Source organism: Armigeres subalbatus, chromosome 3 (genome assembly GCF_024139115.2).
Source record: "Armigeres subalbatus isolate Guangzhou_Male chromosome 3, GZ_Asu_2, whole genome shotgun sequence".
Lineage (NCBI taxonomy): Eukaryota > Metazoa > Arthropoda > Insecta > Diptera > Culicidae > Armigeres > Armigeres subalbatus.
The window spans coordinates 220,742,003-220,767,739 of NC_085141.1; the positions used below are offsets into that span (position 1 = coordinate 220,742,003).

The window sequence follows — 25,737 nt, forward strand, 5'->3', positions numbered from 1 at the left end:
GCCACATTGTGATTGATACGAAGATTCGTGAATCATTCGCTTGTGATGCCGTGTGGCGAGATGGTGTGATCCCCTAGTCAGAGAAATCATAGAGCCCTACCCAATGCACAGCAACATGCGAATAGTCGCGTTTCTTCTGTGTGCGGTGCTGTTTGAAGCCATATGTCCTGCAGTTTCGGAGATAAGCGATAGTAAGCGTCTAAATAAAATTGGTAGCCAATAAACATGAAACTTCATGAGTCTATCTTCATCAGGTGATACATATGTGAAACTACCGAATCTGTTTGAGTATGATGACTTTGACGAGTGTAGAAAGGGCAACCCCAAGTTTCAGTATTGTGTTGTGCAAGCAGTTATTCATCCAACCTCAGACTCCCAAATATGGCGAAACATCAGCGTAAGTTATGATATGAAGTTATTTAGGATAATGCGTTCTGCTTACAAAGTTATTGATTATAAACGTCATTCGATGCCTGCATACAGATACTATCGGCTGATCATCGTAACTTCCCACACGATCACCTGGAGCGAGGCATATGCATCCGAAAATGCTTGAATCGTATCGCAGCCATACAGCCGATGGATGTTTGTTCGATTGAATCAAGACTGATGGGCAAACAAGATTTAATTGAATATCTTGATCAATGTTTGAATATTGAACTGGGAGTGTCGTATGACTTGCAGGCATCTTCCAAGGCTGTACATTGCTTATCTGAGGATGATCTTCGAGTATCCCTGAGTAAATTTTCTTAATGTAGCTGTTTGAATTAAGCGACTAGATAAATGCAAAGTTTTTTTTATATTTTAGGTGCGGCTGAGTTGATTTTCATTGGACTGGTTGTGTCACTAATACTGCTAGTGTCCATTGCAACCATGCTAGATTTCAAAGGAACTAGAACTCAATGTAAGTAGATTATAGACAATACTAATTTATGTCAGTTATTTTAACAATAGCCTTTAACCAATATTTTTGAGAAGATCAATCTTCTATTAAAATTACACAGTAGCTTGAGTTATATGGTTGATGGATTTTTCCAATCAGATCCCTTATTTATGGAATTAGCTCATTAGGTAAAACCTATTCGAACGATTGCTAATTCAGTCTTAACCTTCCGCAACTCGCTTCAACTTTCATAACACGAGAACTCGCGTTTTGTAAAAAGTACAACAGTCCTAAAATCCGTTATAATTAAGCCAATTCAAATGATATCAACGTGATTTTTTCGGGAAAATAATAAAGGGGATGTATTCTCCCATTGAGAGCATTTTTAAGTCCAATGGATCTTTTGCTGGTCCTCCGGAAGATCCGGAACCAACGGAACAACGGTGAAAATAGTCCATCTTCACAATAAATGGCGCAATGTTTTATGTTCAATGTTTAGTGTTTATAAGAATATAAGAATTCTGAAAACTCCAAAAACTCTGAAAAAAATCTAAATCCATCTATACTCCCATGCGGCCCTTTGAGTCAAGAAAAAAAATGATTTAGAATTCTCCCACTGAGCGGCGCTAGTGTACATAAAAATACCAGTTTGGTTCGGTATGTCGAGATCTATGGGATTTAGGAAATTTCCGTCTTCCACAAAATTGTTCGAGCATTGGAAACCCATATGTTGAGAAACTGTTTAGTTTAGAATTGAGCCGTAAGGCGGCGCTAGTGTATATGAGAGATCAGTTTAGTTCGATATCTCGGTTTTGGAAAGTTGTTATCTTCTATAAAGTGGGATTTAGTAAATTGCCGTTGTTCGAGTACAGAGAACCAATATGTTGAGAAACTGAATAATTTATAATTCATCCGCAAGGAGGCGTTCTTGTATATGAGAGATCAGTTCTTCGATATCTCGGGATCTGTGGGATTTAGAAAGTTGCCGTCTTCTGCAAAGTTGTTCGAGGATTGGAAATCAATATTTTGAGAAGCTAATTAGTTTAGCATTCATCCGGTTTGGATCGATATTTCGGGATCTATTGGTTTTGGAAAGTTGCTATCTTCTATAAAGTTGTTCGAGTATTGGAAACCAATATGTTAAGAAGCTGTTAAGTTCAGAATTAAGCCATAAGGCGACGCTAGTGAATATGAGAAATCAGTTTAGTTCGATATTTCGGGATCTGTGAAATTTAGAAAATTGCCGTCATCGACAAAATTGTTCGAGGACTGTAAACCAATATGTTGAAAAACAGAATAATTTAAAATTCATCCGCAAAGAGATGCTATTGCATATGAGATATCAGTTCTTCGATATCTTGGGAGCTGGGGGATTTAGAAAATTGCCGTTTTCTACGAAGTTGTTCGGGGATTGGAAACCAATATGATGAAATATTGTGAAGTATAAAATTCATCCGTAAAGTAGTGATAGTACATGTGAGACCACCAGTTTGATTATATAACCCCGGATCTGTGATATTAGAGAGTGACCGTCTTCTTCACAGCTGCTCGAGGATGAAAACCGTTATTCTAAAAAACTGTTTAGTTTGGATTACATCCGCTGGGTGGTGATATATGGATCAATCAGTTTTGTTAGATGTCGCAGGATATTTAAAAGTGCCGTCATTTACAGTTATTTGGGATTTGAAAACCAATTTGTTCAGAAAAGTGTATCATATAACTACCGTTTCTGCCTCATACACAGGATGCCTTGGGTTCGATCTCAGGCCCATTTCATTCGCCTACTTTGTATCTTTTTGTATACTTCTCATGTTACAGCAATCGCTAGAACAGGAAATGGATTTCCGTAGCGTTTCCATTTCAATCCTGTACCTTCAACTTGACTTATTTCTTACATTCAATTAGAATTCCGTATTTTGCGTTCCTATCACATCCCAACAAAGTTTTTTGGCTGAAATAGCTTCTTTTTGGCCAAATAAGACCAATATCTCAAATATCTCCAATTTCTAATGTGGTTATTATCATCAATGACTACTATTTAGGTATTACAGGCTTGACTCGATTATCCGGAGTGTTGAAAAAAATTTCACTCCGGATAATCGAACCCTCCGGATAATCGAGCCATTTTTTTGTTGTTGCTGAAAATGTAACTTTTGCTCAAATAATTTTTATTTTGGTTATATAACATCTAACAAAATATCCCGTTGGTCCGTCCGTTAGAGGTCAGCGCCGATACGAAAATCGTCGGTGGCAACGTTTGTCATAATTTTGGTCGGCGATGGCTTGGCGATTTTTTTTTATTACGTTCGTAACGTAAAGTTTTTTCAGGATATTTTAAGACATTAACGGGAGAATCCTTTTTATTTCCCCGGAAAAATCCAATGAGCTGTCCCAGAAGATTCTTCAAAGTTTTTCGAATTTTCAACAGGAATTGCCATAAAGTTTTCACGGGAAATTGTTTAGGAGTTCACCTATGCCACTGGGCAGTGGGCATGCATGCTTCGAATTTAATAGAATTTACTTGTGATTTTTTTTAAAGTTCCAGAAAACTGTTTCCAACGGAATTTCAACTGGATTTTTTACGGAATTTCGTTGGATTTCTTCGTGAAATTCCTTATGTTGTCTATTAGAAATTCTTCGAAAATTCTACTAGAAAATTTTCAAAAGACGAAGGGTCGTTTGGTTGAATGTCATTTGACCGAATACCACATGGCCGAATAATACGTTAAGCCGAAAGCTATCTGGCCGAATTCCATTTGTCCGATACGGTTATTATGTGGAAAATGGTTTGGCGGTACGACCAAACTAGTCATTTGACCGAAAAAGCCGTAGGCCCAATAGATCGTTGGGTCGAATAGGCCTTGTCATCGAAAGTTCCATTTGACCGAAACAGTAGTTAAGCAGGAAGGGCAACTTGGCCGAAAATGTTATTCGGCTGATCGGATTATACGGCGAAAAACGTCGACCCGTTCAGCCAAACGCCATTTTCGAACAAATGAGAAATTATCAGTTCGGCCGTATGATCTAACAACACTATATGTTCATTTCGGCTAAATGGCCCTTCTCTACCAAACGACCATCTAGGCCTTTTTGGCTAAATGACCTATTCGATTAGGCGACTTCTTAGTCAAATGACCTGTTCGGCCGAACGACATTATCGGCCATATGTCTATTTCAGCCAATTGATTTTATGCCAGTTGAGTTTCGGATTAAAGACATATTCGGCCAAACAACAAACGGCTCTTCCCCTGTCAAAACATTTGATTTCAACGTGATATTCTGTGGATTCATTCATTTATTTAGTTAACATCTAAACAGATAACACTGAATCAACAATTTGACGCCACAATACACGGTTCGAGGCCGCATCTCTCCATCCTCGGATACGCCCCACGCTCGCCAAGTCGTTTTGCACCTGGTCTGCCCATCTCGCTCGCTGCGCTCCACGCCGTCTCGTACCTGGCGGATCGGAAGCGAACACCATCTTTGCAGGGTTGCTGTCCGGCATTCTTGCAACATGTCCTACCCATCGTACCCTTCCGGCTTTAGCTATCTTCTGGATACTGGGTTCACCGTAGAGTTGGGCGAGCTCATGGTTCATTCTTCGCCGCCACACACCGTCTTCTTGCACACCGCCAAAGATGGTCCTAAGCACCCATCTCTCGAATACTTCGAGTGCTTGCAAGTCTTCCTCGAGCATTGTCCATGTTTCATGTCCGTAGAGGACAACCGGTCTTATAAGCGTCTTGTACATGCCACATTTTGTGCGGTGGCGAATCTTTTTCGACCGCAGTTTCTTCTGGAGCCCGTAGTAGGCCCGACTTCCACAGATGATGCGCCTTCGTATTTCACGACTAACATTGTTGTCAGCCGTTAGCAAGGATCCGAGGTAGACGAATTCCTCGACCACCTCGAAGGTATCCCCGTCTATCGTAACGCTACTTCCCAGGCGGGCCCTGTCGCGCTCGGTTCCGCCCACAACCATGTACTTTGTCTTTAACGCATTCACCACCAGTCCAACTTTTGTTGCTTCACGTTTCAGGCGAGCGTACAGTTCTGCCACCTTTGCAAATGTTCGGCCGACAATGTCCATGTCATCCGCGAAGCAAATAAATTGACTGGATCTGTTGAAAATCGTACCCCGGCTGTTACACCCGGCTCTCCGCATGACACCTTCTAGCGCAATGTTGAACAACAGGCACGAAAGTCCATCACCTTGTCTTAGTCCCCGGCGCGATTCGAACGAACTGGAGTGTTCGCCCGAAATCTTCACACAGTTTTGCACACCATCCACCGTTGCTCTGATCAGTCTGGTAAGCTTCCCAGGGAAGCTGTTCTCGTCCATAAATTTCCATAGCTCTACGCGGTCTATACTGTCGTATGCCGCCTTGAAATCAACGAACAGATGGTGCGTTGGGACCTGGTATTCACGGCATTTTTGAAGGATTTGCCGTACAGTAAAGATCTGGTCCGTTGTCGAGCGGCCGTCAACGAAGCCGGCTTGATAACTTTCCACGAACTCGTTCACTAATGGTGACAGACGACGGAAGATGATCTGGGATATAACTTTGTAGGCTGCATTAAGGATGGTGATCGCTAGAAAGTTCTCACACTCCAGTTTGTCGCCTTTCTTGTAGATGGGGCATATAACCCCTTCCTTCCACTCCTCCGGTAGCTGCTCGGTTTCCCAGATTCTGACTATCAGTTTGTGCAGGCAAGTGGCCAGCTTTTCCGGGCCCATCTTGATGAGCTCAGCTCCGATACCATCCTTACCAGCTGCTTTATTGGTCTTTAGCTGTTGAATGGCATCCTTAACTTCCCTCAAGGTGGGGGCTGGTTGGCTTCCATCGTCCGCTGAGCTGACGTAGTCATCTCCTCCGCTGCCTTGACTTTCACTGCCTGTACTCTCAGCGCCATTCAGATGTTCCTCGTAGTGCTGCTTCCACCTTTCGATCACCACACGTTCGTCCGTCAAGATGCTCCCATTCTTATCCCGGCACATTTCGGCTCGCAGCACGAAGCCTTTGCGGGATGCGTAGAACTTGCGTGTATCTTGAGAACGGCACAGCTGTTCCATCTCCTCGCACTCCGCTTCTTCCAGGCGGCGTTTCTTCTCCTGAAAAAAGCGGGTCTGCTGTTTCCGCTTCCGTCTATAACGTTCCACCTTCTGCCGGGTACCTTGCTGCAGCGCAACCGCCCGCGCTGCGTCCTTCTCCTCCAGAATCTGTCTGCACTCTTCGTCGAACCAATAGTTCCGTCGACTTCGACCCATATACCCGACGTTGTTCTCCGCTGCGTCGCTAATGGCTGCTTTGACTGTATTCCAGCAGTCCTCAAGAGGGGCCCCATCGAGCTCACCCTCTTCCGGCAACGCTGCCTCCAGATGCTGCGCGTATGCAGTGGCGACATCAGGTTGCTTCAGTCGCTCTAGGTCGTACCGCGGCGGTCGTCGGTACCGAACATTGTTGATGACGGATAGTTTTGAGCGCAGTTTAACCATCACCAGGTAGTGGTCAGAGTCGATGTTAGCGCCACGATATGTCCTGACGTCGATAATGTCGGAGAAGTGCCGTCCATCAATCAGAACGTGGTCGATTTGTGATTCTGTCTGCAGTGGTGATCTCCAGGTGTACCGATACGGGAGGCTGTGTTGGAAGTAGGTGCTGCGAATGGCCATATTCTTGGAGGCGGCGAAATCAATTAGTCGTAGGCCGTTTTCGTCCGTCAGCCGGTGAGCGCTGAACTTTCCAATAGTCGGTCTAAACTCCTCCTCTTGGCCAACCTGAGCGTTCAAATCTCCTATGATGATTTTGACGTCGTGGCTTGGGCAGCTGTCGTACTCACGTTCGAGCTGCGCGTAGAATGCGTCCTTATCATCATCAGTGCTTCCGGAGTGTGGGCTATGGCCGTTGATTATGCTGAAGTTGAAGAACCGGCCTTTGATCCTCAACCTGCACATTCTTTCATTGATCGGCCACCACCCGATCACGCGCCTTTGCATATCGCCCATCACTATGAAAGCTGTTCAAAGCTCGTGTGTGTTGCCGCAGCTCTGGTAGATGGTATGATTACCTCTAAACGTTCGCACCATTGATCCCTTCCAACAAACCTCCTGCAGCGCTACGATGCCGAATCCACGGTCCTTGAGCACATCGGCGAGTATGCGTGTGCTCCCGATGAAGTTGAGAGATTTGCAGTTCCATGAACCGAGTTTCCAATCGCTAGTCCCTTTTCGTCGCAGTGGTCTTCGCCGATGGTTCCGGTCCGTACTCTCTTGTTGATTGTTCGTTGCTTATGATTTTTTAAAGGCTGGCTTGCAGGGCCTGACACCAAACCCCCTAAATTTCCGGAGGACCATTCCTCCTTATTTCCGGTGGACCATGGTGCACAGTTTCACTTAGAGTCCCTCGCTGGCACTCGGACGATGATCAGCCGCCCCTAACATGGAGAACAGACGCTCGATAAGATTTGCACCTCCGGAGAGGAGCAAACCCCCCCTTCCCTGTCAGCATACGACCATAGTTCCCACCGGGGTTGGTTACCCGATCTTCCCTAAGGTTGCTCGTATCCCGGCCAGCACCGCGGGGAGGTAGGGATAGGAGTTGCTGGGTAAGAGGCTAAGGACCGCGAGATGGGGTCTATTTTATTCCTTCAGGTACGCGAAGTACCAATGGTACGCTTTACCCAGCATTTGCCGTGCCAGGAAATCCTCGGAAATTTACGCTGGTAATTCTTTGAAATTCCCAAAAGAAATTCTGCATTGTTAGTGGCTTTAGTCGTCTAAGCGTATTTGCAAGCCACGGAGTGTGAGTTTGATTCCCGGCCAAGTAAGGAGAAAACATTTCGTGAAGCGGAAAACGCTCCACTTGTTCACTAGGTGCTGTGCGAATGTACTGTCCGTCGTCTAATGCTATAGCACTTATAAGTCACCTACGGTCATAAGTGAGTGAGAACTGCGAATTAACTCCAAGGTTATAATCAGAAATGATATAGAATAAATCGCGTTACTTTAGGATGAACTGTTAATGAAATAAATAAATAATTCATTACTGGTCTTTTTTCACAGTGCACCTGAGCCTTTTATTTAGCTATATTTACCCGAGCCTTCTATCGAATCAGTTCTATTATCTTTTTAATTAATGAAGAACTAATTTTTTGAGGCATACATGGTGGTTTGGTGCAAATTGGTCAACTGACTAAAAAGTTATCTCATTTTTACTCACTTGTACTTTTTACAACGGTGCGAGTCCCGGAAGGTTAATAAAACAAGTCTTAACGCTGCAACACCCAGACAGTTGGAACTAGAGATGTGCGTCGCGCGTCCAAAAATCGGCGGCGGCGTTTTCCAGAAAGCCGCTGAAAGCTATTTTGGTCGGCAGCGGCGGCGTGATTCGGCGTGGAGATATTTGCACTCGTTTTTTGGAGATTTTTTTCTGCATGTTTTCAGGATGTGTTCAAATCTTCAACGAAAAAATCTTTTGAATTTCGTAGGAAAAATTTGATGAACTTCTCCCGGAAATTTTCTGAGATTTTCAAAATATTCATTTGAAAATTATTTTCGGATTTTCCATGGCAACTACTTTAAAGTTATGAGAATTCTTTGGAATTTCCAAGGAAGCACTCTGGAATTTTCAAGGACAAGCTTCTGTTGAGTTATCTTTGAAATTTGCACAGAATTTTTTTCAGATTTTCCGCGGAGGATGGTTGAAAAGGTGGACATTAACATTTTATTTTAATTGCATATTGTTCGAAATTCTCAAAGGAAATTCATTGGAATTTGCTTGAGTTTTTTTAAATTTTTTTTATGTAAAATTCTTCGGAGCTCCCATGGTAAATTTCACACTGATTCAACCAAAGTCGTTCAGAACTTCTACGTGATTTTTTCATTCTTTTACGGGAAACCGTTCGGTATTTCAACAAAAAAAATCGGATTTTTTTGAAGAACTTTTTTGGATTTCTACAGGGAATTCTTTGTATTGTCCATAAGAAATTCTTCGGAAATTCAATGGAAAATTATTTAAAAGAAAGAGTAAGGGTCGTTTGACCGAAAATCATTTGGCGAAAGTCATTTGGCCGATTAATACGTTAAGTCGAAAATTATCTAGCCGAATTGTGTTTTATGGAAATGAATGTTTGGACACAAAGGAAAACAGTTTGGCCAAAAATTCAATTTGGGTGAATTGGTAATTTAGCCGGAAAAGTACTCTTCCCTAAACATCGCTTGGCTAAAATGGTCGATTGGCCGAATATGTCATTCGGCCGAAATAATTGTTTGACAGAAACGGCCATTTGGTCGAAAAAGTAATTTAGTCCAACGGTCAAATGATTACTAGACGGGTAATATGGTAAATTATTTTTCGCCCAACCGGTTTTTTTTGGCCAAATACTCTGTCGGTCGAACGGTAATGTAGGCAATTATTTATTATGTGTATCACACCAAGGCGAAATCAAGCGATTGAATCGAGAAAGGGATCGTCACCTAATCTGGACTAATCCGAATTTTTTTCAGTCAAAGGAACTGTTAGACCACATGGCATTTTCGGCAAATTGTTCTCGAGGTGATTTTAAAACACGGTGGCTTAAGCACTACTCTCGAAGAGAGACCACCGGTTGTGTTCTCTATTTGCCTGACTCTTACAGACCCTTTACCTCTGGGGACTCTCGAACGGTCGCTGGCTCCAAGATTACTTACGCCTAGAATACTCTACTTTTCCCCACCTACCTAAACTCGCTCAACCCGCTGTACTGTAAACGTAAAGCAATCTCCGAAGTAAACTCAAGAAACTGTATCCACGGCCAACACATTGGGAGTGAATTTTCTAAGCCCCGTGAAACGCAATACAAATTAAACACTGAAGCTAACTTCGAATTACTATACAACATTTATTCTACCATTCGAGTTGGACTATTTTTATCGGTACGGAATAGAAAATAGAGCTAAATCATGGCTATGAAACAACCAGCTCACATACCTGCGCAGGTTCTTGAATCTCGATGCACTGATGCGTTGAAATCATTCCGCTGAGAAGATGGCGATGATGTCCTCCGACCAGCGATGGAGGTCGAGCTAGAACGATATGGCAGAAACTAAAGATGCGGAGGGAGTGGCAGCTGGATGGAAGGCTTCCGATTACGGAATCGAGATTATCGGTTCCCTCAAGATAGTAGCTTCCGTTCCCTAACGACCCGGCTTCGCGTACCTTTCCGGTTCGAAGACTAAAAGAAAAACTACAACCGTCGGTTCGGGTTCGGTGCAGCGTACGATTATTGACGTGTACGGGGACCGCACTCTCGGGAATGATCCACGGGAATTGTCTTGGGGATCTTACCTTCGACGGTTGATTGGCGACCGCCGAGTTTTCGCTTTTTGACGAGCAACTTCATTCCTCCGTTTGACTACCATTACAGGCGGGCCTTGACGCACGCTCGAGCTCCCGATGATGAAATTGCGGGCCCTGTAGTCGCCACACGACTCCGGTCGAATATATAAACTCCAGACCGTACCAAAAGCCCAACGCGAATTCGCTTCATTAAAGCAACTCTACATTAAACGTTAAAGTTTGTTTTACCTTTATACGTTTCACTCAATAACACGGTTTTCACGGAATTGAAAAAATACGTCTTAATGACGTTTGCTGCGTTAACTGTTAATTTAAAAATTTGATTGAAAGAGACACAGAACAATTCACTCCAATCACATTTTACCGCTTAGTCAAAACTAGCCTAACTCAACTTCAAAAACCTAAAAACTTCTTAGTCTACTCGCAAACACTTCTAATCACCAGCCGTTCACTTAGCGAAATGGTCGAGTTCTTGTCTCAATTTAATAAAAAAACTTATCCTTTGAAAAGTCGTTCACTGATTTACTGGTCAAGTCAAAAAATAATTAGTTAAATAACCGCCATCTGGTTCATGATTTACCCAACTAACTGAAATCAACAGATGTCGTTAGTGCCTGAACGACGATGCATTTCATAAGGGAAGGATCAATGTGTTATGTCTGTGCTACATCGTTTATGGTTGCAAACGATAGTGCATCGGTCAAGAATACATGAACCGATGTTATATAAATTTTGATTATAATCTAAGTCAGTAACAATTTGTGTTTGAGACTTTTTAAGACATGTTTTGAGCTTAGCAACGTCTGTTGTTGAAACTGCAACTTACCAAAACTTCAGGCCCATGTATTTATCAACTGTCAAATGTTGAGTCAAGTGCCCTGCTGTGTTTTGCTGGTGCGTTTGAATCATACGTACGTCCAGGGGCGGATTTAGGGGGAGGGGTGACATTGGGGCGGTATGTACCAAAACCAACCTTTTTTGTACATTTTAAGGCCCCCTTTCGGCTAAATCCGGCCCTGCGTACGTGAAACAAGACCGAAATTTTAAATAAAACAATGTTCCTTTTGACTTTTGAGTCGGAAGAAAAATTGACGCGTTCAGGATGATTAAGTTTATCGTTCTCTGAAAGAAAATCGAATATCGATTCTCCATTTCAGGACCCAATTAAATAATTCAATAAAAAATGTGAGATCAGACAATTTTATTTCATATAAAAATTATAACAACATTAGTTTTGTATATTTAAAAAAAATGCCTACATTTTCCGTGGATACTGGATAAAATCGGTAGACTCTGGTATTCTAAATTATTTAACAAATGTTTTTCCCTATATTGCCTATACAGTCCCATCCCGATTTTGGCAACACCCGTTTTTGTCTACCCCCGATTTTGGCAACACCCGTTTTTGGCAACATTTTCTTCCCGATTTTGGCAACAACCTCGAAAATATGTTTTTATTACTTTTCAGAGCTAAAACCTTTTTTATTAATATGTAGAAGGATAAACAAAACAAAAAGTGATTGTCATTAAGGTTTATATGCGTATTATAGGCTCTGTACGAATACTTTTACTGAACTAATGAACCACCACTAGTATTACCGCTCATTGCAAACAATGTCTATTGAAACTTTTCTGCTCTTTTTATTCACGTTTTCCATGTTCCTTTTCACACTACCCTAATCTAACCAGCCCACCGTAGAATGCCGTATTTTTTGGCATCTCACTGATTTTGTCGTCGATAAGATGACTCAAATCGTTGTACACAGTACAATACCTATTAAGCGAAGCCCGCTGTTTACATCATAAAGCAATCGATACCAGGAACAAGCAACCCCCGTAGGTTTAATTGCTAGTGATTGGCACATTCGATTTTCTAAATGCACTGTCTAGCTATCAAGTCGTTTTGCTCATTACGCGCCTCTTTTCTGGTATCAGCCGAGCAACTGTCATTTTATCATTTAATCCGTCTTTCTACTGAATTCCCGTATAGAAAATAAGCAACAATTTTATTTGTTGTTTAAAATTTAGTTTAAAATGCGTTTAAAATTTAGTTTTAAACGCAACAATTTTATTTGCGTTCAAAATACGCAAATTTGTTTAGCGATTAATATCAGAACACTGTTGGCTTTTCCATTTTCCTGATGTGTCAATTGCATAACGAGCCTTTTGATTCCAGCATGTTTTCCAACAGTTCAACAGTAATGGTAAGAGTTTGGTAACATGTAACCGTAAGGCTCTCGAGCAGGCATTATTGACTTAAATCAGATCAAGAGAAAAAATCGGGTTAATCTAAGCCTACTTGAGGCTCTGCCGCGGGGCAAGTTATGAGCTTCCTAAGATCTTTGAAATTGAACGTTCGATGATTCACCGTTTAATGATCTTCAACGCTCACCAATGGAAGCCGATTGCGTGAAGCGAATCACTTGGTAACACAACAATGAGCGTCGTTCCGGTGCGCTGATAAAAGAAGCCATTCAAGCATTCTAAAAATGAAGACCTCTATGAGTCTGGAACTCTAGTACACTGAATGGGAGGCGTTGATACTTTCTCTCGACTATCTTATCACCTTGAAAGAAGGGCGAATAAAGGAGAACACATGATGTGGTTTGATCGTTTGGTTTCATTGTACTAGAGCAAGGGGGGGTAAGAATGCAAAAATCGTTGCTTACATGGATACCTCACCACGGCTTGGCTTGTTAGACGGTTCTGTTCATTGTTTATCACAGCAACGATCGCTCGTTGTTTGGCATCCATCTGAGCAAGGCAGTTCACTCATTGGCTATGGATGTTACGATTTCAATAGATCAATGCTCACTCACACTTCCAATGCCTGCTCTCTAGTGTTCTGTTTGTGATGGCGAAGTATCAGAAGTGGAGTACCTCCTGTGAAGTTCCCATGAGATCGCTGGTGTAGTTCTAGCTAGAAATACTACAATAAGAGATCGGCGAAGACGCCATATTGTTTCCAATCGAACGGTCAAAAGCGGTTCCAATTCGCCTTGTTTACATTTTGCATCCATAAGAAGCAAGCAGAAAGTTCAAGTGCTGCCAGACTTATTTATATGATTTCATGCATTTTCATACGTTGCCATTTCGACAGTTTTTCACTCCGCCGGTCTCTGGTTTTAGGGTTGCTAGTTCTAGCTGCTTCGATAGGCGAGTATGCGGCACATGTGGTTTTATTATTATTTATTCAGCCTAAGGCCGGAGTGGCCTCTGCGGTACATAACAGTCGTCTCCGTCCACTGCTGTACGTTACCAGTCACGAGGGTCCGTAAATCGTCTTCCACCTGATCGATCCACTTTGATCGCTCCACACCTCGCCTTCTTGTGCCTGTCGGATCGTTGTAGAGAACCATTTTTACTCCAAGTACTCGTTGGTCCTCCACAAAAATTGTCCAGATCTCGTACGTATGCTTTCCTGCCACGTTGCGTCTCCGAATTTGTCTGCTGATATCGTTATCTGAGGTCAAGTGTGCCCAAGTACACGAATTCTTCAACCGCCTTGATTTTGTCGAATAGCCGTTGTCTTCTCTTGAGCCTACTTTGTCTTCAACGTGTTAATCACTAGTCCGATCTGCTTTGCTTCGCTCTTTAGTCTGATGTAGGATTCTTCCATCTTTTCAAAGTTATAATAATGAAAGTAGTGCATGAAAAACTGTACTGCCGTAATCTGGAAAAGTGACGTAACAGCCATTTTACAACATGCATGTTTTCCATTTTTCTTAAAGAGCTCGATTAGTAGTAGAGTAGAGTGGGGCAAGAGTACGCACTTAGTTTTCAATCGATCATGTGGCCCTTATGAAGCAAGCTTCTGCACATCAAATCAGTGTCGATGATTCATATACTCTTCCTTTATGCTACCCAGTGGAAAAAATATTGAAATTATTGAGATTCGTTTTAGTAGAACCCTTATTGCAAGACAAGTGAAAAACGCACTCTTACCCCACCGGTGGGGTAAAAGTGCGCATCGGGTGGGGTAAGAGTACGCATTTATCCAATCATGTGCTTTAAGTATATATTAACACAAATAAGAGTTAATAACATTTAATTGATGTTTAATGAGCATATATTAGGAATGTTTAAAGATTACGTAACTATTAAAGGGGGAGGTGGTCCTAAAAATGTGCACTTTCATTCGAAAAACCATTGTATATACAAAAAACTACAGAGGTAAAAATATATATCAGGTTTCGCGTGGCGTATACAAAGGGATTTTCCTTAAAGAAAGTCCACCAATCATGTAACGTAAAATTTGGCTATTTCATCACCCCTCCCCCCCTATCTTACACTATTTGTATGAATCCTCTAAAAACTATATGGATCATCACACATCTCACAACCCCTCCCAGCTAAACGTTGCGCAATTTTTGAATGTTCCTTTTGATTAAATGAAATTATCATTTAAATGAAGTTGTGTTTTCGTACTATGTTTAGGTGTACAGCAAGTCCTAATACAATTTCATTATTTCGCTTCAGTGCTTTGTTCGCTAAGTCCTTTCTAACACCGAATAACTTCAACTTATCCTAAAAACTTGCGATAATTTCGAATTATGTCCCTTTTTTCTTAGTTGTGAATCTTTACGCTTTATAAGAAGTCTTATTTCGGCCGGAGATACGGGTTTGACATCATAACTCGAAAATTCATATGCGTACTCTTGCCCCACCGGTTCCTGCGTACTTTTACCCCACAGTCCCAAAAATTATTCAAGTAATGGTTTTGACTTCTTGGAAAACCAACCGGATTGGTGTTCTGTACCATAAAGTACTCTATACAATAGGTTATCGAAATGGTATAATGTTCACCTGATTGAACGTATATATGGTAATGAAATACTAGTTGCGGAAATCCAATTATTTTTAGCAAAATGTCCAAAACGTTATCTAACTCCATATCTCTCTTGCTGTTTATTCAAATCGTTTACAATTACACATGATAATAGTTGGCCAGAATACCTATCAAACTGATGCAGTGCTGCTAGTTTATCTTTTTTAATTACTTCAAAAAATCGAAAACGTACTCTTACCCCACGCGCACTCTTGCCCCACTCTACTCTACTCGTTAACACCATTTTTGGAAAATGGCGTATACGTCACTTTTTCAGTTACGGAAGTGTAGTGCGATGACCTGCAGCGAGCACCAGTAGGCTGACTGCTATCGAGTGTCAGAGGTGGCATGCCGCAAATGGTCTTTCAGCTTCCACTTGGCCACACTATCACTCGTACTGCGAGGTGCACATAGTGCTCATGGATCTATCATTGCCGCCTGAAATATTCCTGGGTTGAGTGCTAGGAGACCGACTAGTGCAGGGATTAGGTTTTAGTGAGTCGAGTTTAGTTAACCCATACTCACACTACATTGGATACGCTTGACCAATTTTCTAAAATAATGGAACGTCTTATGTCTTGCGTTCGTTGTCAGCGAAAATTGTGCACAGAACTTTACTCTTAACCACACCGACCACAAGAAAGTTAGCCTCCATCAATTCCCATTATATAAGAATCCGAAATTTGTAGTACATTTAGTTATGATAAAAACAAGTATTTTCGGATGACTAAAATTCATATGAGATGTCAGATTGAAGTCAGCACTTCAATGGACTACTATAGAAACGTTTTTTTATCACTATATTATTTTGTAAGGACATGGCCGACGCTATTGTTAATTTCAAATAGTATTTATTATTAAAATTGTAATATGAAATTGACTAATTAGTTACATTATCGTTTGATTACAATTCTTGAGTTTGTTTCAATTTTGTTTGAGCTACAATCTCCGAGTTATGAATAATAACGCAAAAATGACAATTATGATGCACGTGCATCACTTAAACACATTCCACATACTTTGTAGTACATATTCTAAGTATTTAGCTTCAATCATGCAAACAAAAAAAATTGAAATTTTGTATGAAATTTTTTCCCCGTTTTTGGCAACTTCCCCATTTTGGCAACATTAAAATCCGGTCGTGTTGCCAAAATCGGGAAGGGACTGTATTCCCAATTTTGTGGAAGATATATAAAGTTGCAATATATCTTATGGATTCCAAAATATCTTACATATATCAGCATGAACATCGTGCAGGTGAGCACCAACCATGCAATTTGTATGAAAATCACGACTTGCTCCGACGTTTTGAGGTCCCGAGAGGTACCAAAGGTCCGATCGGAGGTCTCAACGTCTCAGACAAATCTAAATCTTAAATCGGTTGCAACTTTGTTAATTATTGTACAATTTTGAAATGTCAGAGATGTCTGAAATAGAAATTTAAAAAAGTTTCATGGTATGCTCTTGGAAGAACCGACCATGGCCATCAGTTTTCGAAGATATATCTAAGGTAGATGCAGCATCGAAAATATGTGGTTGAATTTGGGATAAGTTGTGGTTTAAAATTGAGTAATGTTAGTAATCACAAATAATTGCTGATTGGAATCATATTTCTCTTCTTCAATGGCATATTGAAATCCAAGAGGATGCTGCCAGCTCCGAATACGATTTGGAGCGAAATGCGTCTATACTTGCATGGAAACGCATTTGCTTTACCCTCTGGTGATAATTTTGAACCAAAAACCACGTGAAACCTCATACTATTTGCTCAGTCATCGTTTCAATCAAATTTTTAGTTACGATAAAGTGTGAGCTTGAACACACCTTCCGATTAATAATCCAGTCCCATTTTAATCGATAGCATCTGATGTTGTGACAGGTCACATACCTTCGTAACTATTTTTCATATTAGAATGTTTTTCGACCGTCTCACCTTGAGACCACTGTAGATGTAAATCGTGCTTTGATGGCTTCATCAAGCTGAAGCAAAATGCGTTACAGAGCTTATTTTTTGTAGATCTCATCATAGATTAGTTCACCGTTGGTCATGTAGGGTATCTGTGCCATTATTAATAACATGCTCATGTATCCAAATATGCAATTTAGCCTGTTGTTATCCGGCGTGCTCACTGCTGAAAAAAAAATCACAAAAATTAGAAATAAAACAATTTGCGCATTAATTCTTTGTTTTCGAATGGCATTGATTTGGGTACATGGTATGAACGGTAACCCTATCTAAATTTTCAATCGAGTATGTTTTTTTAGATCGATGAAGTTTGAACTGTAACCAGCGATTGTCATACCCAACTACTGAATCCAACTAAGTTGTATGTAACATACCAACATGCATTGGAAGCCAATAACACGGTTATTTCGTTAGAATTTAGAATTTCATATCATTTACATGTGGCCTTGTGGATATTGTTGCGGGGGAAGAAAGTGCTTCGGACTAGACCACCATTCCGCGGGAGGCCGCAAAGTTTATGCATCGTTGGCCGTTGTTGTTCGATACGGTATGCAGACTATCCGGTCCGATGACCGGTTTATACATTTCCTCCCTTCCTACCTGAGCGTTCATGTCACCGATGACAATTTTGACGTCCCGCAGTGGGCATCCATAGTATGTCTGCTTTGGTAGAAGGTAGCCGCTTTTTCACACTTTTTGTCCAGTCCAGCAGATGCAGCGCTACACAGATAGAAAAAGTTGTTGAAATTTACACGAAAGTAATGCACATAAAGGGAATGCCAAAAAGAGTGTAATTTTAAATGATATTTTTGCTTGAATGTATGCAATTTGTATTGCATTATGTCACTATTTATTCGATTAAGTGGTATAATGCCATACAAATTGCATACATTTAGGGCGAAATCGATGGAAAAGATTCATGTATGCTCAGAATAGTGTAATTTTCCGCGTCTGTGTTTTTTACGCGCTGATTAGTTTTCATTATTTTTTTCTGTGCACAGATAGAAAAAGTTGTTGAAATTTACACGAAAGTAATGCACATAAAGGGAATGCCAAAAAGAGCGTAAATTTAAACGATATTATTACCTGAATGTATGCAATTTGTATTGCATTATGTCACTTTTTATACGAATAAGTGTCATAATGCTATGTAAATTGCATACATTTAGGGCGAACTTGTTGGAAAAGATCCATGTACGCCCAGAATAGTGTAATTTTCCACGTCTTTATTATTTACGCGCTGATTACTTTTCATTATTTTTTTCTGTGCATGACTAGTACTGATTGTAGACCCTAAATAATTCTAGTTTTCTAGAAATCCCACATGGGCGTATTGGCCAGGGGGACACATTATACCGTCTTAACCTACATCAACTCCCACACCGATTCCCCGGTTTTTCTCGTAGATGGCGCTGTCTGCTAATATGTCTGCACTCTCGTTTGTCGTTATTCAAATTTATTGCGTGCGAAATATAGGTTAGTTCTGAGGGGAGGTCGGTTTCGGACCACCATTTTTGAGAATGTTGAAAACGTATACTTTTACTTTATCCCCTGTATCTCCTAACTTTCCACAGCCGCACATACAATAAAACCCCTTAAACGTAGAATAATGTCCACGCTACAATACTTACTTGATACTTGATGGGCTACAGCTCTTCGATGAACCTACGCCGAATGGAGTATGCTTCTCCACTGGACTCCATCCTGGGCCAATCGCTTCCAGTCGCCCTGAACATTGAGCGCCCTCAGGTCCTCTTCAACTGCAACAAGTCATCGTATACGCGGCCTCTTCTGGGTTCTCTACTAAACATTATCTTCGCTTGACGTTTCTCCAGCATACGAACAACGTGACTAGCCCACCGTAGTCTGCCGTGTTGTATAAGCTTAATAATATCTAGCCCTTTATACACCTGTCCGCAGCACATTACACTCAAACACTCCCCGAGCAGCACAAGTCAGGCAAATCTTGTTGCAGCAACTTGAATACGACTAAATCTGGTCACATATGAGTTACAGTAACCAGTAAGTAATGTGGAATATGTGTGCGGCTAGGGTCCGAAAACTCTCCGATCAGCCTCCTTTAAAGTCCATGTTTCATGGCCGTATAAAGCCACCGGAAGAATCTGAGTAGTATACAGCGCGAGTTTTGTTTTCGTTTGCAGACTACGGGACTTAAGCTGGTTACGAAGTCCGTAATAAGCCCAATTTGCAGCTGCAATACGCCTTTTCACCTCGCGGGTAACATCATTATCGCACTTCACTAATTTTTCACCATCCAGCACCATTTCGCTACCACCACCACTAATGAACCAATGTTGTTTGCCAGCTACCATGTACTTCGTTTTGCTGGTATTGATCGTGAGTCCAATCCTCACTGTCTCCCTCTTAAAAGGCACAAAATCCTCTTCCACGGCACGGCGATCAATCCCGATAATATCGATATCGTCCTAATCCTTCCTCGAGCGCTATATTGAACAGTAGATTCGAAAGTGCATCACCCTGCTTCAACCCATCTAAGGTAACAAATGACGTCGATATTTCATCAGCAAGCCTTACACTTGATTTCGATCCGTCCAACGTTATACCGTAACGTCAGCCGTATCAGTTTCACCGGAAAACCATGTTCAAGCATAATTTGCCATAATTCATTCCGTTTTACTGAATCGTACGCCGCCTTGAAATCAATAAACAGATGATGTGTCTGCAAGTTGTACTCCCGGAATTTATCAAGGATTTGTCTCAGGGTGAACATTTGATCCGTCGTTGATCGGCCCTCACGAAAACCTGCTTGGTATTCACCGACGAAGGACTCTTCAAGCGGTCTCAATCTGTTACAAACGGGACAAACGGGTCAAACGGGTCAAACGGGACATAATTTTGTACGCCGAATTAAGGAAGGTTATTCCTCGATAATTGGCGCACTCCAGTCTGTGCCCTTTCTTAAATAGAGGGCAAATGAGGCCGTCCAACCAGCTAGCAGGCATTTCCTCGTCTTCCCATATTTTCGACACAATATGGTGCAGAACTTCATAAAGCTGCTCACTGCCATGTTTGAGAAGTTCAGTCGTCAGCTGGTCCTTCCCCGCAGCCTTATTGTTTTCAGCTCTTTAACAGCTTTTTAACCTCATCTAGTGTTGGCGACTCCACAGCTTGTCCATCGTCGCTAATATTTATTCTATTCACCGATACACCGTCACTTCCACTATTCAACAAAGTCTCGAAGTGTTGCTTCTACCTGGCAGCCACTTCGGGTTTACTTTTCAACAAATTCCCTTGTTGGACGTTGCACATGATGGGAGATGGCGCTGTCTTTCTCCGCACGCCATTGACAGACTCATAAAACCTCCGCATATCATTTTGCTCCATTTTTCCTGCGACTCCCTAATAACTTGTTCTTCATATTCTTTCTTCTTCCTGCGGTGGGTTTGTTTTTCAGCTGCTCTTGCTTCCTTGTACCGATCTTTATTCGATCGGGTACCCGACACCAACATCCGGCTTCTGGCAAGGTTCTACTCGTCTGTTACTCTCTGACACTCCACATCGAACCAACCCGTCCCGGGTAGCCTCTGTACAGTGCCTACCACTTCTCGTGCTGTTGTGCTCACCGCTCCATGGATCGACTCCCATAGATCGTTGATGTTGTCGCTAACGTTGATTGCACTTATCCATTCGTCGAGCTTCTGGCGGTACTCAGCCGATACTCCTTCCGCCGACAATCGCTGGATATTGTAACGCATCGTTCACTGTGATCTTTCGTTCGATACTGTTGACAACCGTGATCGAATTTTACTGACAACGAGGTAGTTATCAGAGTCAATGTTCGGACCTCTGAATGTCCGCACATCGATAACATCTGAGAAATGGCGCCCATCCACCAGAACATGGTGTATCTGGTTGCAAGTTTCACATTTGGGTGCCTCCAGGTGTTCTTTCGGATATTCTTTCGTGCAAAGTAGGTGCTACTGATGGCCATCACTCTGGCAGCAGCGAAATTTCCTAGCCGTAGGCCATTGTCATTGGTAGCGAGGTGAAGGCTCTCCCTACCGATTATGAGACGGAAAAATTCCTCTCTACCGATCTGAGCGTTAGCGTCTCCGATAACAATTTTCACGTCATGCTTTGTGCACTCTCCATAGGCTTTATCAAGACATTCATAAAACGTGTCCTTCACGTCGTCGGATTTTTCGTTTGTCGGTGCGTGAACGTTGATTAGGCTGTAATTGAAGAATCTGCCCCGTATCCTCAACACACAGATTCGTTCTCTAATGGGTTTCCACCGCATCACTCGCTTCATCTGCTTGCCCATCACTACGAAACCAACTCCATGCTCTGCTTTTTCACCGCCGCTGTGATAGATGTTATACTTGAATGCAGTGTTGGTCGTGGGGTCCACGGCTCGGAATTCACGTTCTCCGGATCTGGGCCATCGAACTTCTTGAATAGCGGCCACGTTCACTCCAACCTTCTGCAGTTCACGAGCCAGAAGGCTCACTCGTCCAGGTTCATTTAGGGTCCTAACATTCCAGGTACCGAGTTTCCAATCATAGTCCTTATTTCGTTGCCGGGTCGGTTGCCAAAAATAACGTTCTTCTTCTATCTCCTTCTATCTCTTTTTCTTCTATCTCCATTTCTCGTGGTATTTGCGGGGCTTCAGTAAGCTACCTTACCGGGGTCACGTTACCTACATCGCGCTGGTGAGGCTGCCACCTTAGGTATAGCTAAGGTATTTGTATTTCGTATTTCGTTGTTCAGAAGCTGGGTACCAGGCAGACGCTGTTTGAGCAGCACCGCCTGATGAACAGACGCTCGAGGCGTACCTTCCCACTCTAGCTGATATCAGAAGGACAACAGTGCCCAGGCTGCACTACCAGCTAAGTACACAACCCTTAGCTGGCGGTCTTTTGTCATCGGACGACCCGTGGAAGCGTGAGATAGGAACTTGAGGGGACCAGAGCTCTGTTGGGCGCTCCTTCCTTGATGTCAACCCATCATTTAGCAGCCCTAGTAATCAAGTAACGGAAAACCAAATCGACCACGTTTTAATCGACGGCAAATTATTCTCCGAAATCACGAACGTCCGCACTTACCGCAGTGCGAATGTTGAATCAGACCACTACCTCGTTGCTGTATGTCTGCGCTCAAAACTCTCAACGGTGAACAACGCGCGTCGGAGTCGTCCGCCGCGGATAAACATTGGGCGGCTACAAGACGGTAGACTAGCCCAAGACTACGCGCAACAGCTGGAAGTGGCACTCCCAACGGAAGAGCAACTAGGCGTAGTTTATCTTGAAGATGGCTGGAAAGATATTCGAACCGCCGAAGGTAGCACCACAACCGCTGCATTTCGTCTAGTGCCCCCGCCGACTGGACGGCGAATGTTAACTGTTGAGGAGAAGAATGCAACATGGGCGAGATTGCTGCAACATCGCACGAGGGCGAACGAGGCACGATACAAACGGGTGCGGAACAGACAAATCCGGATTTCCGGATAAACTTGAGAACGGATTTCCGGATAAACTGACATGGTTGATCAAGGCGACGATGGGTCGGGTGATGTGCGTAGTTCGATTTTCAGGGGCATTCTCGAGTCCCTTCGAAACGCGCAAAGGGCTACGGCAAGGTGATGGTCTTTCGTGTCTGCTATTCAACATCGCTTTGGAGGGAGTAATAGGAAGGGCAGGGATTGACAAGAGTGGTACGATTTTCTCTAAGTCCGTCCAGTTATTTGGTTTCGCCGACGACATTGATATCCTGGCATGTAATTTTGAGAGGATGGAGGAAGCCTCCATCAGACTGAAAAGCTAAGCTAAACGGATTGGACTAGTCATCAACACGTCGAAGACGAAGTACATGATAGGAAGAGGCTCAAGAGAGGTCAATGTAAGCCACCCACTACGAGTTTCTATCGGTGGTGACGAATTTGAAGTAGTTGAAGAATTCGTATACTTGGCCTCACTGGTGACTGCCGAAAACGATACCAGCAGAGAAATTCGGAGACGCATCATGGCAGGAAACCGTACGTACTTTGGACTCCGCAAAACGCTCCAGTCGAATAGAGTTCGCCGCCGTACCAATCCGAAATCCGACGACTGCGGTGGGCCGGGCACGTAGCCAGAATGTCGGGCAGTAATCCGGTGAAAATTGTTCTCGACAAGAACTTGACAGGAACAAGAAGGCGAGGTGCACAACGAGCAATTACAGTCGGCAACTACACCGCCGACTGAATACAAAAACAGTTAAACGGATTTGTCAATATGACCCATACAAACTTCATGCTCGTTCAGCACACAATTAGACTCAATTAAATAATGAATTTTATGAAGGTTTCTTCGAGATTTCCATGCTATTAGTTTGTTTGCTTCATATAAGTGTGGTCCACCTGAATGACGATTTACGATGAAGTAGAATAATCTCTTCTTTTTATTCAATTTCAGATGATGCCCTTATTCTACATTTCTCAATACCTCGCAACGTTCGAAAACTTTTGGACTGCAAAAGTGTTGACGGAAATTTGTCTCATTTAGAAGGATTTCGTGTAATTTACACGATAATCATCTTTCTCATCCACTCATCGCTACCGATGATGCGCATGCCACTGAAAAACGTCGAAGATTTGGAAAAGGTATGCCCCGAACCATTTGAACGTATCCGTGCAATGGCTCACATATATGCTTAATCGTTTAGCAAACAAACAGCTTCATCTTTCCTGTCGTGAATTCGTTGAATACCCACATGATCACGTTTTTCTTCACTTTGGGTGGCATGGTATTATCGATCGGCTTCCTGAACCACATCGACAAAGCAAAAGAATTCAGTCTTCGTTATCAATGGGAAAAACTGCTCAATCGATTGGCACGTCTGTTACCGGCTTACGCATTTGTTATCTTCTATCAATCGACGTTGTTCAAACGAACGCAACAGACGCCAGTAGGGTTCAAATTTTTGGACTATTGCAGTGATCATTGGTGGTCGAATCTGCTGATGATCAACAACTTTGTGCATTTGGACGAACCGGTAAGTGGTGATAAAGAGGACATTTGAACAAAATTATACAGAAGCCTTCGATTTCAGTGTTTACAATACGGATGGTATCTAGGGGCCGATTTTCAACTGTTTCTCATTGGAATGGGTATCATGACTTTGATCTGGAGGTTTCCTGTTCTTAAAAAGATATGCATTGGCGCAATGTTGAGCATTGCCTTAGTGGTTCCTGGAATGGTAATTTTCTTGAACAAACTAGACGCAACTATGTCGTTTGACATGAGGTTTGTATAATTATTTGTCTATAGATTGCTTTTAACAAAACCGATTTATTTTCAGACATGCTCTCAATCAACTGCGTGAATATAAAGAGTTTTTGCAATACTACACCCCATTTTACACCAACGCTGGAACGTACTTTTTCGGCATGATCGCAGGCATGGTATATCACCACATAGCTAAGAACAACTTGAAATCTGTGGCGATTTTCTACATTAAAATGGTTTTTCGATGCATATTGATTTTATTTATCATTTGGAATGGATTCTTAGCATTTCTACCATCAATCAAAGTCAAAAAGCCATCGATGTTTCTATCGATTTACGGATCCGCACTGAAAGCGTTGTGGGGGATCTTCCATGCCACCCTATTTCTGTTGTATGCGTTCAAAAGTGAATCCATTTTGGTTGCATTTCTGGAACATCCGGTTCTAAGAGTACTGGCGAAGCTTAGTTACACTATTTACATTGTGCAATACTCTATCATCCACATGGTCTACAGCAATCTGAACGTTCCTATCCGGTATGGCGTTTTCAATACGGTGAGTATTAAAATTCGACAATTGATTTATGACAATACATTTAAAACAAAATTTCCTACAGATTATAGTCACATCCGCAAACTATCTCCTGACGTTCTGTAGTGCCATATTTTTGTACTTGGTAATTGAAGTTCCATTCGCTTCTATTCTAAAACAGGTGATTCAAGGTAAATTAAGAATAATCATTTTAGGCAAAAAAGATCAGAAGATTTCATAATATCATTGATTGTGAAAAACGCAACAGCAATTTAGATTCCAGTTGATATGATCAAACATTTGTCTTTTGTAGAAGAAAATTTGTCAAATCACCTTTTTTCATTTTGCGCCCTACTTATTCATTCAATTGAACATAGAACTAATTGATGGAAGAATGACATTTTCTGAATTTAATTTTTAAAACATGCCAAAGATTCCGGGATAATATCGTCATCATACAGGGTGTCTGCAAATTATCCGTACAAATTTTGATAGCAAGCAAAAACAAAGCAAAGCAAAAACAGACAATAATGGACAGAATCGGTAGCTATATGGGCATAACAACGCAGCAGGCTGTAACAGATGTATATTCTGAGAACACTGAGCATCATTTCATGTATAAAAAAAAATCTTTGTGAATGCTTTTTTTCCGGTTTTCCGAACAAAAAGGAATTGCTTTCCTACTCACCTGATTTGGATTGAATTTATCATTTGGTATGGTCTATCTTGAAATCAACAGCCATCAAAACACCGAACATATTATGGAGACATTTGAAATCATGTCACAATCGTCCTATTATAATAACATGCAATGCATGCTGGTTCTTTAATTTATTCCAAAAAATATTTAAAAACCTGTCTTGTTGTACGGATAATTTGCAGACACCCTGTATGTAGCTATATTTGTAAGATAGTAATAAACAATATGTTCTAGAAAATCAA

At 41.9% G+C, this 25,737-nt stretch overlaps 1 protein-coding gene across 1 annotated transcript; it reads left to right on the top strand.

The window, feature by feature from the left end:
• Positions 1-25,737, top strand: LOC134220038 (regulator of hypoxia-inducible factor 1-like). The gene is made up of 9 exons (XM_062698982.1): positions 1-191; positions 255-397; positions 484-739; positions 809-904; positions 23,453-23,640; positions 23,703-24,032; positions 24,090-24,283; positions 24,339-24,819; positions 24,881-25,737. Exons 1-9 carry the CDS (start codon positions 104-106, stop codon positions 25,034-25,036), a joined length of 1,932 nt encoding a protein of 643 aa, XP_062554966.1. The 5' UTR covers positions 1-103; the 3' UTR covers positions 25,037-25,737.